Source organism: Lycium ferocissimum, chromosome 10 (assembly GCF_029784015.1).
Source record: "Lycium ferocissimum isolate CSIRO_LF1 chromosome 10, AGI_CSIRO_Lferr_CH_V1, whole genome shotgun sequence".
NCBI classification, from domain to species: Eukaryota; Viridiplantae; Streptophyta; class Magnoliopsida; order Solanales; family Solanaceae; genus Lycium; species Lycium ferocissimum.
In genome coordinates this window covers 23,297,528-23,316,475 of record NC_081351.1, presented here as the reverse complement: position 1 = coordinate 23,316,475, position 18,948 = coordinate 23,297,528, and the positions used below count along the sequence as shown (strand labels likewise).

General features: G+C 35.0%; 1 protein-coding gene and 1 long non-coding RNA gene across 5 annotated transcripts; both read left to right on the top strand.

The window, feature by feature from the left end:
• The first annotated feature begins 2,213 nt into the window (after window positions 1-2,213).
• On the top strand, window positions 2,214-7,701 carry LOC132032867 (pentatricopeptide repeat-containing protein At5g62370). Its single transcript, XM_059422639.1, has 5 exons — window positions 2,214-5,409; window positions 5,494-5,575; window positions 5,857-6,369; window positions 6,710-7,340; window positions 7,471-7,701. Exon 1 carries the CDS (start codon window positions 2,351-2,353, stop codon window positions 5,240-5,242), a length of 2,892 nt encoding a protein of 963 aa, XP_059278622.1. The 5' UTR covers window positions 2,214-2,350; the 3' UTR covers window positions 5,243-5,409; window positions 5,494-5,575; window positions 5,857-6,369; window positions 6,710-7,340; window positions 7,471-7,701.
• Window positions 7,702-8,605: 904 nt separating this feature from the next.
• On the top strand, window positions 8,606-11,272 carry LOC132032868 (uncharacterized). 4 transcript variants are annotated; one of them, XR_009408617.1, is made up of 3 exons: window positions 8,606-9,239; window positions 9,534-10,320; window positions 10,434-11,272. It is a non-coding gene; the product is annotated as an uncharacterized LOC132032868 (long non-coding RNA). The 4 variants fall into 4 exon arrangements; XR_009408616.1 differs by lacking the exon at window positions 8,606-9,239 and having other exon boundaries at window positions 9,388-9,725; window positions 10,214-10,320; XR_009408618.1 differs by lacking the exon at window positions 8,606-9,239 and having other exon boundaries at window positions 9,388-10,073; window positions 10,214-10,320.
• Window positions 11,273-18,948: the final 7,676 nt, after the last annotated feature.

Here is an 18,948-nt window from a genome sequence, read left to right as displayed (position 1 = left end):
GGAAGAACGTAGAGATTCCCACATGTGGATGGAAGTTCTACGTAACTTAATTGCTCCAAAACTTGAATTAAAGACTTGAATTTTGGAGAAGATTTCCTAAATCTTGATTCTTGAACCTTGAGATAGGTTTTCTTGAAAACCCTAGATTAGGAACAATGATTTCTTGCTTAGATTATTAGAGTATATGTTAGAATTGAGTTGGAAGGGTTTGGATTGACTTACCTTGATGTTTTGGATTGTTGCTAGGTCTTGGAATTGTGAATAATGAAATAAAAGAACTCAAAGCTTGAATTTATACAAAAGTGAGGCGGAAATTATATGGACATATTATACGGTCCGTATAAAGTTATACGGTTCGTATAATATGACCATATTTTATCATGGCACAAAACAGAACGTCGGGTTGAGGTTTCATGAAGTACGGATGAGTTATACGGTCCGTATAAAATTATATGGGCCGTATAACTAGTTCGTATAACATGACCAGTGAACGGACTCGTCTCGTAATCCTTCGAAAATGGCCATAACTTTTTGTACGATGTCCCTCGACCCCATAATATACCGTTGGAAAGGTATTTCAAAGGGCTACAACTTTCATTTAGAAGTTTTCCCAAATTCCTAATTAATAAAGGGTTTATGATCGTTGGAAGTAAGACTTTCTACAAACTCACTTGCAAACATGTCCCGTAGAGTGGCTTCCAACTTTGCTTTGCCCAAAGACATTCCTTATGACTTGATTAGTTTTCAAAACACTTCCTATAACACTCATATTGGTTCCATTATATTATCATCTTATGGGTCAAACCTTCGCCCGAAGCTACGAGGTGTTACAATAACCCCAACGTTCAGCATCCTTCCTACTCACCCTTTTCCTTGACTTTGACCTAGCTATTGATTTTCCTCTCCCTCTTTGGCTCGAGTGACCTCTAACCGCCAACCCCTCACCATGCTCCTCTTTCTCACCATTGTTAATATGGTTTCTTAATTCATCCAAATTCAATGCATGCCTTACCATCTGTAACGTGAACACCTCCTTACTGTACATCATTGAATTAACTCGTCTTTGTATGCCGGTGATAATGAAAACAGTAGAGTGCACGCTAATTCTTCATCTCCCACTTTAATATCAGCATGAGTAAGATGCATAGCCAATTTATTAAAAGCATCAAGATCATCCTGTAAAGTTGTACCTGTCTTCATCTTAAAGGTGTAAAAACGCCGCCTTAACAACATTCTAGTTGTTACTGATTTCTTCTGGTAGAGATCTTCAAGTTCTTCCACAAATTCGCATCTGTTTTCTCGGTACTGACTTCATATAATACGCTGTTTGATAAGGATAATTGAATTGCGCTAAACATATCCATCTCAATCTTCTACTTCTCGGTCTATTTCGTATTTTCGGGATACGAGTCGTCCAAAGCATAGACTGATCCTTCTCTCCATAACAACGCCATGATCTTGATCTTTCAGATGTTAAAGTTACTACTTCGCCCATCAAAATTCACTACCTCAAACTTCATAGATGCCATAGTCGCCTCGTCTCCTAGATCTCACGACCTGTAGGCTTCTAATACCAATTGTTAGTGCGGAAACGATAAAAACACAGTAATTAATATGGTTCGGATCAATGTGATCCTAGTCCACGGAGAACGGCCGACACTTTTATTAATATCAAGGGAGAAGAGTAAGTTCAAGATTGAATACTCCTTGGGTTCTATGTTTTGTCCTACTTAATAAATCCTAGCTAGCATGTATTTATACTACTAGATCTAATCATTTCATAGAAATGATCTAAATCTAAATAACACTCGAAAACCAACAAAAAAAAGTTTCTTTTTATTTCTTTCCGCTTTTGAGTAGGAATTGGCTTGAATATCTTCTCAACTTCACAATTTTACATTGCATGTTGTTTATTTTTCACTTACAACTAATAGATTATTATTATTTTTGGTCAAATATCTAAATAATGCAATGGCATTATATTTATATATATATTAATAATATTTTGGTCAAACATATGTTTCATGGTGTTCTTACAAAATGTGTTCTTTTAATTTTTATAACTAATTAAATTAAAATATATATATATATATATATATCAATTATTTTTACAATATTAGTTACAACTTTATGATGATTAATTAAATATATTAGCTTGCACTCACACTGTACAGTGTAGACCAATTCCAGTTACCATTTGGCTTTCCCAACAGAACCCTAAAGATTTAGAAACTTTAGTGTGTTTGTTTGTTGAGATAGCTTGAACAACTTAAGCCTTCCAACCAAAAACAAAACAAAAAACAAAACTCCCCGCCCCCCACTGATTTTTCTCTCAGTTCCTTACAACGGTATGACCAAGCATAGAGTACTTGGTCTGCACAATGGTTTGTTTTTCTATCTCTCAACAAGAACAAACACAAGACCTTTTACTACTTGCCCTTTACCTGCTGAAGCAACACAATGTGTTCCAACATCCCCCATTAATCACATGACCTTATGTTTTTCACTTGCACACAATTTAATAAATCGTGGGTTGTTTGATTCAGCTCACAAAGTTATTCAAAGACTCATCTCTCAATCAAACAATGAAGCAACTAGTTGTTCTTATCTCATTCGGCAACTCGAAGTTGTGTATGTGCATTCCATTTTCAAGAAAGGTATTGTGCCCAACCATTCTTTATTGAATTCCATGGTCATTTCTTATTGTAAATTGGGTAAATTCGATGAAGCTAAGTTGCTTTTTCATAGACTTGTTGTTGATATGAAGTTGATGGTTTGTAGTAGTAGCACTTGTAATGTGCTTATTAAGGGATTTTGTAGCCAAGATAGAATCTTGGATGGGTTTGATGTTTTCTTGGAAGCTGTTAATGCTGATGTGTTACTCGGTTTCAGTTGTTATAATAAGTTAGTGGATGGTTTGTGCTATTGCGGGTATTTAGACGAAGCTCTCTATGTGTTTGATGTAATGTGTGATAGAGGGGTACCCCCTACGGTTCATTTGTTTAAAACGTTGTTTGTTTCGTTATGTAAGAGGGGTAGAGTTGAGGAAGCACAATTATTGAGCATGGATATGGAGTCTTATGGTTTTGTTATCGATAAACTCATGTACACGACTCTCATCAATGGTTATTCTAAGAACCAGAAAATGAAAACGGCTATGATGGTATTTCTCAGAATGCTTAAGTTGGGCTGTGAACCAGATAAGTATACTTACAATACGCTGATAAATGGGTTTTTGAAGTTGGGCATGTTCGACAAGGGTTGGATGCTCCATCAGCAGATGGTTGAATTTGGATTAGAACCTGATGCGGTAAGTTACCAAATCATGATTGGCAAGTATTGCAAGGACCATAAAGTTGATCTTGCATTGGAGCTGTTTGATAACATGATTCAGTGCAATGTTGCTCCCAGTGTTCACTCTTATACTGCCTTAATCTCTGCACTTTATAAAGAGAATCGGTTAGAAAAAGTAGATGACTTATACAAGAAGATGTTGTACACTGGATTGATTCCTGACCATGTTGCGTTTTTTACCTTGATCAAGAATCATCCAAGAGGGTCAGAGATTAGTCTAGCATGCACATTTTTGCGGGCAATTGCCGAGAACGGTTGTGGTATTGACCTCTCTTACATCCCTAGCCCTACCAGTCGTAAAGTTACTACAGATATCATGCTTGATATTGATCGGCTCTTGGGAGAAATTGTGGCAAGAAACTTACCTCTGGCTAGTGTTGCTTTTAATATATACATGATTGCTTTGTGTTTTGGAGGAAAACTTGATTCTGCTCTGCTCTGCATGGATAAGATGGCAAGCCTTTCTCTTCAGCCTTCACTGTCAGCTTATAATTCCATGATCATGTGCCTTTGCCAAAAGGGACTACTTGAGGATGCCGAGTCCCTTGTTGAAGTTATGCAAGATCAAGGTCAAGTTCCAAATCAAGCAACATTGTTGATTATGGTAAATGAATACTGTAAACAGGGTGACATACAATCAGCATTTGATGTTCTGGAACAAATGGAAGAGAGTGGATTGAAGCCTAGTGTTGCTATATATGACTCCATCATTGGGTGTTTGGGCAGAAAAAAGAGAATAGGTGAGGCCCTCGGAGTTTTCCGGAGAATGCTCGAAGCTGGAATTTATCCTGATGAAGCTATGTTTGTGACAATGATTAATGCTTTATCAAGAAATGGGCGAGCTATTCAGGCCCATGAGCTCTTCGACAAAATGTTGGAAGATGGAGTTCAACCAAGCCACTATGCATATACTGCCCTTATAAATGGGTTAGTTAAGAAAAACATGATAGAGAAGAGCTGTGGATACCTCGATCGGATGATAGAAGAAGGTTACATGCCAAATACTGTTCTTTATACTTCTCTTATAAAACAATTCTTAAGGAAGAGAGAGTTTGAATTTGCATTTAAGTTGGTTGATTTGATGGAAAGAAGTGAGATTGAGCAAGACCTGGTAACTTATATTACTTTGGTCAGTGGCGTTTCTAGAAATATTAGGTCACTTGATGGGAAATGGCTTGTCCCACAGAGACAGCATGAAGAATCTAAGAAAATGTTGTTCTATCTACTTCATCAGAGTGTTATCTTGCCTGAGGAAAAATGTTTCAAAATCTCAGTTAGCTCTCAGGAAAAAATAAAATTTTATGCACTTAGGCTGATAGATAAAGTGAAGAACTCTCCCCTAATGCCAAATCTGTACTTGTATAATGGCATAATTTCTGGGTTTTGCTGGGCAGAGAGGATGGAAGATGCATACAAGCACCTTGATATGATGCAAAATGAAGGCCTCCAACCAAATCAAGTTACTTTTACTATTCTAATTGATGGGCATTTCCGAAGTGGTGAAATTGATCGTGCTGTTAGTCTTTTCAACAGAATGAATGCGCAGGATTGTCCTCCAGATAACATTGTCTACAACACTTTAATAAGAGGTCTATGCAGGCATGGAAGGCTCATTGATGCTCTATCGCTCTCATACACAATGCTCAAAAAAGGATTGGCCCCTTCTAAGGCATCATATGAAAATCTTCTCAGTTCTCTTTGTGCTAATAATTGGAGTGTTCATGCGCTGAAGATATGTCAAGATATGCTTGCCAATGAATATGTCCCTTGTGGCCATAATCTTAAATTGTTGATTTGTATATTAGATGAAGAAAATAACTGGCACGAAGCTCGTTTAATGTATGATTTGCTTCTTAAGAAAAGAAGATTTATGATGAACACTAGCTAGAGGCTGGATATGAAATCTCTCCAATATTGCTGGGCTTCCTTCCCTTTCTGGTCCGTGTGTATCAACAGATTATAGACATTTGTATGGAGCTGCACATTGTAGCTTGTGTACCCTCAGAAAGCCACCAACTGTGTGTACTTCTTAACTCTGTCTTTTGCGTTAGTACGGTATTCTCTTGACTCTAACGTCGATGACCTATTGACCTGGAGGTTCTCAGGTGTACATAATCCTATTTGTTATTCTTTTTTCAGGAATTTGAGAAGTGGCACCTTTGTACTGGTCGTATCTAATTTGTCAGGTGGTTGTATGCTGTGTGCAGTTGACAACCTTTAGGTAATCCTCAATATGCATGTTCTCCTGAATTATTCGTGTTTAAATTTTTGGATAAACTACCTAGGAACCCAATTAGGTTAACACAAGTTAGCGGATCACTTCTGTCACTGGGAAGACTTGATACTGAACAAAATGTAAATCTTATAGAAGGATATTGAATGCTTAATGAATGTGAGATTTGGTTTTTGTATTTTCTTTTGAAAAAGAGGAGTCTTCTTATCTAGTGTTCGTCATTTTCAGTTTTATCACTTTCATTTTTTTTTTCTAATCCTGAATTGCAGCACTCTTTAAGAATTCAGAGGCAACTGGAAAAGAAGTGTTGTTCTCGGATGAAAGAGTTGGCATACATTTGTCTGGAAATAAAGAATCCTCTGAATGGTATGTGCTTTACAAACTCATTGTTGGAGGCCACATATTTGACAGAAAACCAGAAGCAGTATCTAGAGGCAAGTGCTTCTTGTGAGAGGCAGATGTCTAAGATCATAACGATGTTGATATGGAAAACATTGAGGATGATTCACTGACCATTGAGCAGAAGAATTTTTCGTGGGAGTGTCATGGAGTGCTGTTGTTGGTCAAGTGATGTTATTGCTGAGGGAAAGAATTATCTGGGATGTTCCAGAGGAAATTAAGTCAGTAATTGTATATGGCGACCAAGTGAAAATTCAACAGGTCTGTCAGATTTCTTGCTGGACATATTACTGTATGCACCATCACATGACGATGAATATCCAACTTTGACCAAGTATAAGCAAATATCTGAATGGAGTAACTGTCGTGCATATTGAATTCAGGTACATTCTATAATTTTTCTCTTCCCTTTTTTTTTTTTTTCCCTCTCTTTTAAATTTAATTGCTCCGCTGGCAGATGAGTTATATTAACAGGTTAATTTCACATGTGGTCACTAAACTTTACCCCCTGCATTAGTAAAGTCACAAAACTATTTTTTTAATGTTATGGTGGAATGTCAGTATTTTTGCCATGAACAAAATAAAAATAGTTCCAGATTGAAATGTATATATGTTGCTGGTAACGGCTCAACAGTGATGGAGGGAACGAGTGGAATTTTTAAGTAGTTATTTCGGTGATTTCACTGAAGGGCGCAGGAGATGATTGATTTTTCTTTGGTGAAGGCTGTTAGACAGGAATGAGAAATGGTGACTGTTATGGAGTAGTGGAAACTGGCAAGGATGAACTGAAGGTTGATGTGGTTGTTTTGTGGTTATTTTGGAGGAGATGATGTTGTAGTGAAGGTAAGGATTAGGGTCAGCGGATGTGGGAAGGATCTTTTCTTATTTCATTTTCTGTTTTCATATTAATTTTTTATGAATTTTATTATTTTCTTAATGTTTCCGTTTGCTGAATTGGAATATTAAGGGCAATTGTGTGTCAGTTTTGTAACAGGGAGGGCGTGATTGACCCCAACTATTAACGGAGGGCATATCTAGATCATTCGCAAAATTTAGGAGCAAATTTGACCCTCTGCCGTAGTTTGAAATATGGTTATGACAAGCTGGAATTTTTATAGTCGGCTCAAGATTTCATATAGACATTAAGATACATAATGATCCAGAAATCTTGTATTTGTTTCACTTATTTGCTTTGGCTTTCACATAGATATACAAACTAGTATGTTGTATCTCAATTTGTCTTTTTCCTTTCTTTTTCTTTTTGGAGTGGGGTCAGTAGAGCCTTGCAGAGAATATTCACATCATCTTCTCAGTTGTCCACTAGCTGATGAGGCCAAATTCGTGAAAATACAAGGTAACTCAATGCCTATGATCTGCTTTCAAATTTTTATGTTTTTGATGTACTTATTTCCAAATTTCCTTGTCGCTAAATTGTAATTTCCTTTTGATTACTGAGACAAGTTTTTCATCTCTTGGACAAACAGTTCATATTGCACTGAGCTGGTTCGAACAAATGCGTTAGGTTGACAGTAGTCAGAGGCATGTATAGAGCTGTTGCAAAAAGATGAATATGAAGGTTGTTGATCTTTGGATTGCAATCCAGAAGATGGTTGGTTGCTTGGTTTACATAAGTCCAGCTAACCATGTGTTGCGTGTTTTGTATCCCTACCAGATTGACAACCTTTACAATCATCAAATCTGTATCATTCCCTTATTCTTGAGCCATGCCATCTTTATATGATACTTCTGACTCAGTGTTAGTTCATTTTACACCTTTTTGCTTGTTCTTGTATTATCTTGATGGGACACTCAATGCTGAATCGGTCCCTTGTTTTCTATTGTTGATCTCTTGAAGCTTTCAATGTGATTGAAAATTTCATGTCAGAAAAAAAGATATGTTGTGGATTTTGCAGTTTTAAGTGCAGCCATGTTTTTTTTTTTTGGTTTAGATGCTCTTGCTGCTCTTTTTCTGGTGTGTGATATTCTGCTATCAAGCAGTGTTGCTTTTAATTTAATTCTTATGATGTTACTGCTCCTTTTTTGGTGTGGGTGCTTATGGCTATTATTGTATTCTGCTCTCGGTGGTACTTCTTTTGTTGCTTTTATGGTTGATAACATATTTGCTGATGGTTACCAGAAGATGAAGTGAAATGCTACTACCGCTGTCATGTGAAGTGAAGCTTCCTATTTTGGCGTTTGGTTCTTTTGTGAAGAAAGCTTTGCTAGTGTAAAAAGCGTAGTTAAGCTAGATCTATGTTTCTTATTGGTGTATTAATGTTGCATCTAATAGTGTGAAATTTCTTAAATGTGGTTCCTTCCTTGTCGTAAATGATGCTGCAGAGAGGACTCAGTCTCATATCACCGGTAAGCAGCATGTTGGCTATGGGATGGTTCGAGATTTCTTATCTGAGTACAAAGTAAATTTCTCACCTGATTTTCCTCACAAAACTCCGCAGAATGCAACCTTATTTTCTGCCGTTAGTTACAAACGATATCCTATGCAATGTTGCTTCCAGGCTGCTAAAGAGAAGGCAAGGGAAGAAGAAAGGTTAGCCAGGGAGAAAGAAGCAGAAGAAAGGAAAAAGATGAGGGAGAAAGAATATGACAGCAGACGAAGAATATGACAGCAGACGAAGAAGAAGTGACTCATCTGCCAGGGACAAGCACAAAGATCGAGATTATGACAGGGAACGGGATCGCTACCGAAGAAGAGATCGTAGCCCTAACAGGAGTGGCAGAGGAATCCGTGATTTCGAAAGGGGCTCAGAATTGGAAACACCGGACTTCCAGAAATGGGAGAAGCAGAAGCAGGGAGAGATACCTGGAACGTGATAGAAGCAGGTTACACTCTCCTATTAGACTTGGTTCCAAGAGGTCAAGTTCGCAAGAATTATAACTGTGGCCAGCCACTGAAGAACATTTTGCAATCTCTCTTTTGGGGAGCAAAATATAAAAAACTCAAATGAAGAATGGATGATATCGATAACTTTACCTTATCAAAAAAAAAAAAAAAAAAAAAAAAACACCCTGGATGATATCGATAATGGCTTTTCAGCATCTCCTTGGGAGTCCTTCAGCAAGAATAACTGAGATCAAGCATGAAGTTGAGCATCATGTTCCTCCTCCGTTCCGCAGAGAGCATGTATTTGCGAAAAAAATTGGCGTTCTGGAGTAGTTTTTGGCTAGAAAGCATTTTGTGGAAGGATTTCAAAGAACATAAAGTTGACTTCAATCTTCCACTGCGATTGCCAAGGTTTATTTTATTATTTATTTTTGTTTTCTTCTTGACTGTCAGAAAAGTTCATGACCAACAACTTTTTTACCGCTAACATTGGTCATTAGTCATTACGGCTAATAATAGAATTAATCCATTTTCGAGGATACTGCGTCTGGCAAATTAATCCATTTTCGAGGATACTGCGTCTGGCAAACATAATCTTGAAAAAGGTTTGGGAGCTTGATTTTACATGATCTAAAGATAGCATTATCCTACAACAGATATGGATATTTAATTCATTTAAACTATTAATCGGTCAAGCTTTTGTAGGACGACGAAGGTATTCCCGGAATATTGATAAAATTTGGACTTATTGAATTCTCCCTTACTCCCGTTGTAGCAGCAGCTGGCTTCAAGTACTGATAAGACGTGTATCCATTTTCCCAATAAGAAGATTGTCTCTTCTTTTTTCGAGAGATCTCACCTCTGCTTCCCTCTCAGTCTCGCTCTGTTTCCCCCCTGGTTAGCATCTTTCTTCTTCTTCCTTTCGTCTCAATTGTAGCCCTACTGTCTGTTTCATCAGGATTATGCAGCTGACTGCTTAAACTTTCTAATTGTGGAGTGCATGTGTCTCTATTCTTTGTTTGTTTAATGCTCTTGGTTATTGCTGATGAGATTTTGGTGGACAATTGGAAGTACTTTTTCCGTTCTTATGGATAGTTCTTGTTGGATACATGCATGTGCATTTCTGTCTGATTTACAGACTAGTGCAAAGATGGTGCTTGGTACTTGGCTAAAAGGCTATAACTACTGAATGCTGCTGCTGCTACTACTACTACTTTTTTTAATAAACAATATATCTTCTGACAGGTGTTCTACATCTTGCAAATTGAGGTGCAATTAATGGATTTCATTATTATTTTTAATAAGCTCGGTTGATATTGAGGTGCAATTAATGGATTAATGCTCTGTGCTTTATCTGTGTTGACTTGGCTGATTGATGATTGCAGGTAAATGGGTTGATTTTGGCTTTGATGCGTATCGGATCAGAGTACAGCATTTAGTTTGAATGCTGGCTAGAGAACTCGCAGGAATGTGAGATTTTTACTTGTAGGAGGTAAACCCTATTTTTTTCACGATTATTGTGTACGTCTAATTTATTTCAATTTAAAACAATCGTTGCCCTATTGATAGGGATCATTAATCATTAGACCCTCTTTGCTTTGAAAGATTGAAGCTTTGACGATCGTCCTCTCCTTTAAGACAATTCCTCGAACAATGGGGATTGGAATTTCACTGATATATACCTTTCCACTCCCTGGCCACATCTCGGTGAGCAACCGGAAAGTATCTGTATGGAGTGAAATTTGGAATTGATGGGTGGACAATCCAGGTGGTGACACGTGGCAATATGGACAGGTCAGGCGTGAGTCGGCAGAAGTAGTATCTGGTCCACTTCACATGCTTGGCCAGCGAGCATCCTGAGCTATCAGTAGCCGGAGTCATGGCTCCGGAGATGAGGAGCCGACCACAGGGGGTTGACCGGATAAGATAAGGCTGTTACGGAAGATGCCAAGAATACTGCCAACCGTTACTTAGCCTCAATAATGAGCACTTAATGGAATTTATGAGGGCATTACTTATGGATCTTGTTCCCTGAAATTTAGCTATAAGTGGCATCTTACCTTGTTGAAGGGCATTCAGATTCTGGTTAGCTTTCAACGCATGACACTTGTACTTTGTTATTCTTGCTCGTTCACAAGCTTTATTATACCGTCGCATAGTCCAACTCAGGAGCTCAGTCCGGCGGCCTTGCCAGCTTATAACGTCGGAACTCAGGCTGCACTTGCTTGTTTATCAAATTACTCAATTCTTGTTATTTTGTTCTTTAATCATATTACTGTGTTATACTTCTTATTCATTCGCTTTGGTCATCTCAATTCGCGTGTCCATAAATCACGTGTACAAATTCAACAGTACTGTTTTACAGGTAAAAAGTACGTAAGTGGCTTCTTGTCTCTTCAATGGAACACGATGTTCTTCAATTTAACATTTGTCCACTTGCGTGAGCTTGCGTGTGCGTTGTTGGCATCTTAGTTATACTTGTACTAATTTAAAATTGAATTATGTATTTTATTCATTCATTATTTATTTAATGCATATAACTGAGTATGTGTAAAAAATTTGTGCTACTTTTGTGGCTCATCGTTGAAATTACGGCCAATATATATTTCTACTATATGGAAGAGTGAAGCCAACACATAAAGCTTTTAGCTATAGTAATATTGTCATTTAATTCAAACTAATAAGATGTTAGCCATTTGTTTGTAACACATTACCTTGGAAATGGTTGTAAAAAAAAAAAAAAAACTTTATTTACTCATATGAAGATTTGAGCAGAAATTTAAAATTCTAAAATAATTTTACTATTAAAAAGTAGGCAATCTTTGTTCCTTTCTTTCTATTTTTAATAAAGATCCGATACATTCTACAACTTTAATATTTTCTAAGTAACAAAAATCTTAAAATCAGCTGTTAAGAATTGGGAATGTTTTAAAAAATAAACAACCTATATTTTCAGTTGACACCTTCATAGCTTCTTCTTTTTTTCCGCAATCGTGTTTATACTTACGGGCATACAACATAATACGATATTATGCGACGTATAGATAATGTATCAATCCTTATATCAAATAGGTGTTGTTACACTATTATCCAAACTTATACAAAAACTAGATTTTTACTCCTACAAACTTCAACCGCGAAACTCCATCCGAAATGAGTCAATTCTTCATCTAATAACTTCGATTTTAGCCACAACTTCAAATTGACATTAGAACTAACCCTAATCATCAATATGTCAAAAAATTTAACAAACCACAAAACTTATTGGTGAGTTTTCAAGCTTTTAAAAAACTGAATAATAGATTTTTTAGTTTTTTACTTTAATTCACCGGACAATGTTTGAATATGGGATGATAAACACGAATATTACTCTTGTAAGAATCAAAAAATCATAGTCATAATCACAATGAAAGGATTTATTGTTTTTTTCCTGACTTACTCTCTTGAAAACTTACATAAAAAGTATATTATAAGTCATGATATATATAATAGTTGAATATTTATGATATATATAATAGTTGAATATTTTTTAAAAACAACATGGCCGAAGAAAAACATCTTTGACTCCTCAAATAATAATATTACCGCATATTGTAAATTGAAACTTCCACTTGTTAAATTATGTTGGGTATGTTTGTTGTTGTATTGTAAATTTGAAACAGATGGAATATCATAAAAATGGTTTTCTAACCATTGCGGAAAAATAAATGTTTTATCTTTTAAGATCTATAAACTATATGAAATTCGAACCCATATTAATGAAAAAGCAGAGGAAATAGCTTCACTCCTATCCAACATTGACTAAAAATTGAAATTTACCAAGAGTAAGAATAAAGTGAGGAAACCTAATTAGTACGATTCAAGATGCCAAGAGCTCCATGTTGAGAGAAAATGAGTGTTTGGTTTTCTACAATGAGAAAACTAATCATAATGTAAAAAGATACTAATAAATATTTAAAAGGTATTAATCTAACCACATTATTTGAACATATAAGGTGAGATTTATAATATTAAAAATAAGGCAAATTACACACAATAAATAAATGGAATTTGATAGTGCAAAATCTCTTTACGCTAACAATGTATATGATATAAATTCGTTCAATACATATTGTTTGTTCCATTCTTTCATGAGTAATTTTCAACTACCAATAAATTATCTTAAAAAAATTCTTTGTAATATTTATTATTATATTACAAAAATTACATATCATATATATATAATAAAAAATAATTATCTTATCTCCTGAAAATATATTATTTTATTTACTTTTACTTATCCACTATATTCGGTAAAGAAGATTAATTATACATTTTTATTGAAAAAAGCTTTAGAATACATATAATTTATGTAGAATGATACTCAAGTATTTATTATTTTACTACCAATTAATGTCATTTTAAATGAGTTGTATAATTTTAATTACCTCATTGAGTTACTAAAATTTATATAACATTATTTTTTGTTGGTGTCTTTTGGTTCACCTTGTTTGAGGAGGTACAATATCTCATCAGGTATGCAAATCTCTTTGGAATCTCTCTTTGCTTATTGTACTAAATTGTTCTCTTAGTTTTGTTGTGTATAAGACAGGAAGTAAAGCCATAGTTTCTTTCTTTTCCCCCCATCTTAAAGCCATAGTTTCTTTCTTTTTCTCCCATCTTTTATCATGTTACGAAATAATGCGATTCATTTTTACTTTCATCAAGTAGGTGATTATTCTCAAAATTAAAAATGTCACCTCATTAAATATGGAATGGGACTATGGGAGTGAATATAATCAACACTGACGCAAAGAATTGAAGAGTACTTATGGTGGGGTAACATGGAGTTCACTGAGATATCACATCAATTGAAATACTCTTGGCATTTAGAAAAAGAGGCTTGGTTCTTTTGTCATTGTCAATTTATATTCATGCTTTGAGGCTTACAAACACAAGTGAATAATGCAGAAATTTATGTGAAATGACTGTGATGCCCTTAATCGTCCAAGAACTTCGCTCTTCTATATAGTAGAAAAATTCTGAAGATGGTGCAATAACAAATTCTACACGTGATCGAGGAATTAAGACCCTATAATAAACTAAGTTGACGCCTGACGTACATATTCAAAGTGTTTGTGCTACCTATTAATTATTAGCTGCTCTCGTCTCTCGAACTTGGCAAGGCGACTAATTCATGCGTCTAATTAATGCACTTGGTCTGTCAAAGTCAACTCTTTTGTTCATTTCTAATTTTGTTTTACAATAAAGAGCGAAATGGTTCCTCCGTCATTTTTTATTTGTCCACTATATTAAAAATGAATGTTTAGTTTTATTTGTTTGATTTGGGAAAACAAGAGATAATTTATCATTTTATAGCTATTTTACCCATATTATTAAGTACTATTCATCTCCCAATGCATTAAATTTATTATATTCAAAGGGTGATATAGTAAGCTTATCATTTTATAACTACTTCTTAAGAGACTAATTTTTCGGTACGTGCGTTGCACGTATATGTCAACTCAAATAGTATATGATTTTGTAGAATAATATCAATATTATTAACTAAAATAAAATGAAGTAAATAATTATACTAAAAATAAGTATAAGTTTCTACTAGTTGTCGGATGCCCGTGCGAAGCCCGGGCCCAAACTCAAAAATATAAAAATAATGCGTAAGTTTTATCAAATAAGTATAAATTGTGTCACTTTTTTTAGTACATAATTAATTTAATGTAATTGCAAGTTAATCATATTTTTTTTTTTATAAATTTTCATAATTATTAAAGTTTGTTCGTCATATAATGAGATAGTTTTTTTTTAATAAAAATATTTATGAGAAAATAAGGTTGGTAGGAAAATTAGCAAATACCAAAAGGGTGCAAGTAATTCGATATTCTATAAACTAACATCATAAAGTATGATAATTACAACTCGTCGAAGATCATAAATTGGAAATTATTTTTTTATTTTTATGAATTTGTGAGCATGCAATTGTTATTCATAGATAGAAATAGATTTCTTTTGATATTTATTAATTTGTGAGCATGCAATTGTTATTCATAGATAGAAATAGATTTCTTTTTATATTTATTAATTTTCACTCATTATTATTCCTGTCAAGGCGTTACGTTAGTCGATGTGTGTTTTAACCTTAGTTCGAAATTCAATAAATAACTAAATTCATAAAATGAACCTCGAGAATCAATTTAGTCATTCATTTATGTTTTATGCTTAAAAAAAAAAATTGGTTAATCAAACAAGAGATCTTAAAGATAATCTAATCTTGACTGATAACTCTACCTTCATTTTCAACATTTAGCAATGTCATTCAATATTTTTTTACTTTCTGTATTTGTAAGCACATATAATATCACTAAAGAAGTAAAATGTTGGATGTTTAGTAGAGAGAAGCATATGCAGAGGAGCATATGGTGTAGGGCATGTTTAACTATAAAGTAAGACCTAATAAATGTTTTAGTTGGAATAAGAAAACTGGCTAACAAATCACTCATACCTAGAAATTAAAAGGTCTTTTCACTAAACTATCCTTAATATAAATATTATCAATTTTATATGATTTCTTGATAGTATATAAAAATTAACTTATCTAAATGAGGATAGATGAGGCCCTTAAATTTTGGAAAAAATTCTTGATAGTTGCCAAGTGTCCTCCACCTTTGTTGCTTTTTGGGAGATAATTGCCATCAAACTTTTCAAAATTTATCAAATTACATATAGGTAACTATGTAAACAAAGGCCAAAATAAGGGTAAAAATTAAAGTTTTGAGGTTGTGAGGATTACAAAACTCATGGATCCTCACTTATATCACCTTAATTAAAGAGTGCCCATTTAATATGATTTTTTGATTGTGTAAAAATTCACTTATCTAAATAATGATAAATTTGGTATTGATGTGCCGTGAAATTACGGGATATTCGATGCTAATTTCTGAAGCTTTTGTAACTCTTCAAGCACTTTTGGTGTTACTTTTTGTGTGTTTTTATCATTTTGTAGGAAAAGATATTCGGAAAGCATAACGGAGCAAAATGAAGCAAAATAGGCCAAGGACACACTTTGCTCATGCGAGCCTCGTATCGTGTCTTCCACAATTCCACCGCATAGCATGACGACTCAATAGAGAATGAAAGGTTGCAATTTGCGAGATCAACATGCGACTCGCATGTTGAACTTGCGAGACAACGATGTTAACGCAAACCTTGTTCGAAATGCTCTTTTCAAGAGCATAACATGCGAGTACAAAGCATGCTTTGCGTCTCGAATGTTTGTCTTGCGACACAACATGCGAGACACATGTTGCGCACGCAGGGGTGTTTTTGTATAATGTTGGTGCTCTACCCAGTTTTATGTGATTTAGAAATGATTGGAAGAAACCGGTCAAAGTCAAAAAAGAGGCCAAATCACTAAAACTGTCAAAACTGGACAGTTTTGCAAAAACGGGACAGAGCTGCAAATCTGAAAATATGGGGCTGTTTTGGTCATATTTTGATATGGAAATATTGGGGACTATAAAAGAAAGACTTGGGAGGAATATCTTTCATCTTTGGCCATTTTCATCAAGCTTGGAGAGCTAGATTTTTGCACCCACACTTGGGGATTGAAGATTTGAAGATCTTGATAAGAAATCTCTTAATCATTTCCTTGCTATGTATTGATTATCTAAGTGTGTAGCTTTCTATTCCATTACTTGAATCTTGTTTATGAAAATATTCTTGATTAAAGTTTGGTTTGAAACTCTTGTTTTGCTTATGTATTGAATGATTTTATTCCTAATGAAGTGGGTTATTGTTTCTTTAATTAATCTCGTTCTTGAATGTTTCCAAAGGGATTAGCTAACCTGTCACACCCCGAACTATGGCCTGGGCGTAACACGGCACTCGGTGCCTTGCTGCATGTGACCGAGCGAACCATATGACTTGCTGAGTCTACACGGGACATGAATTGATGTGGAATATAAAGTAAACATGCATGAATTGTGAAAACATGGAGTTCAATAATCATAAGTCTGAAAATATTATTATTAGTATTATTATATTATGAATGCGGAATTATGGTAATGTAGCCATTAAGGCCAACTCTAACATGACAATCGGCTAGTCTATGAAACCTCGACGCCCGTGCTAAGCCCGGGACAAGGCCCTCGGCATAAAATGCATAAATAAATAGAAAAGACACAACTAATGAGATGGGGCTCACCAAAAGTATCAGCAATGTCCTAACGATAAATTGTCCCGTCAATCAATTTTGCGAGCCCCCGGAGTACATCATCACATTGAATGTATTTATGTAAAAACCGAAAGAAATAATACGGGACATAAAGTAATAAAGATAAGAACCGAACGTGAAACCGAAACCTGGTTATGAGCATGAACATGAATACATATATAATATAAAGCATGAGTAAAAATATCATAAGTAGGGAGAGCAATAACTTATAACCGATCCATTTGCTTGCGTCCTTGAAACACTCGATTTATGAGATTTAATAAAATATGAAAGAATCCGGTATTATGAGAATCATCCGGAACATGAGTGGATTAATCCTCATCCTACGGTGGCAACGTAGTTTCGAGCTATCCGAAGCCCTCGCTCGGTAATTAAAGCAACTCCCAAAAATATGAACATGTAAAATAGTGGCACTTGATAGTATATCATGAAACATAACTTGCTTGTACATGGTTTTCATGAATCATAACTTGCTTATACATGGTTTTCATGAATCATAACTTGCTTGTACATGGTTTTCATGAATCATAACTTGCTTGCATGAACTTGTAAAAGTTAGTATTTTGCTAAAAAAATATCATAGTTTATCATAACATAACATGCATGTAAGAAACCATGGAATGAGATATATGGGTTTTTCATAGATTACGGACAGATTCTTAATTATCATAAAGAAATATTAAGAACACAATGATGGAATTATAACAATTCATACTTAGTATAATCATAGACATGGACCTAGGGTTATCATGAGCATGGCGTAAAAACCCTAGTTTTCATGGAGGGTCATAATTTATGGATTATGAGGCGTGGGGAAGAATAACAATGTTCCCACACGTAGATAGTAACCCTACATACCTTAATCGCTCCAAAACTTGAAGAAAAGTCTGAATCTTTGAAGAAGAATTCCAAAAGCTTTGAATTTGGAAACCTTGAGAGGATTTTCACTGATTTTTGTAGCTACTGTTCGTGGCTCAAAGGGTACTATTCCGGAACTTCAAATCCAATCTTCACCGTTCATGTTTTAGACTTATGTGTTATGAACACTCAATTAAAATTTGGGCTTGATCCAACGGTTAGATTATTCGGAAACACCAAATTAATATGGCAGGTCGGAATGAAACTCAATAGAAAAATTCTAGAGTTTTCTCCAACTTTTTACAACTCTTGATTTTTATAGGGTAACGGGATGGATGGATTTATTCTAGTCTTTATAAATGATAAATCTTGCAGAATACAAAGGTTCTTCATTAAAATATTTACCTTGGAGGAAACTAGATTGCCAAACTAAATTCTTGAAAGTTTCTTGATTTTTCTTGATTGCAAGAATGAGTTTCTTGTAAGATTGAAGTGTCTAGGTTCTTTAGGGATGGAGGTAGAGAGAAGAAGAATAGTCTTTTAGGGTTTAGAATAGTGTTAGGGACGTTTTTATTTCATACAATTATAAAATAAGGAGTCCCCGATTCGAGTAGGAAAAGGCTAAAAACGTAACCCAAAAGTTAAATTGCTCCGACTAGTGATAGTAAAACGGAATAACTCTTAGGACAGATTTGAGCTCCATAAGATACCGTTGGAAAGCTATTCCAAAGGGATACAACTTTCATGTTTTAAGTTTTCTCAAATTATCAACTAATCAAGGAGTTACGGGTGCCCGAAGTAGGCTGGTCAACCACTTTCGTAATACGTACAAACTTTCAAATTTTTCTCTAAAACTCTAACGTTACGAGTCTAACATGAGTTCTAAGATACGAGGTGTTACATAACCCTAGGACTCACCCATTTAATTTGATTTGAGCTCGAGAGAGGAAAGTCAATTTGGGAAAGATTAGTTAACAAGGATGCGAGGCATAACCCTCATCTAATGACTTGAGCTCGAGAGAGGAAAGTCAC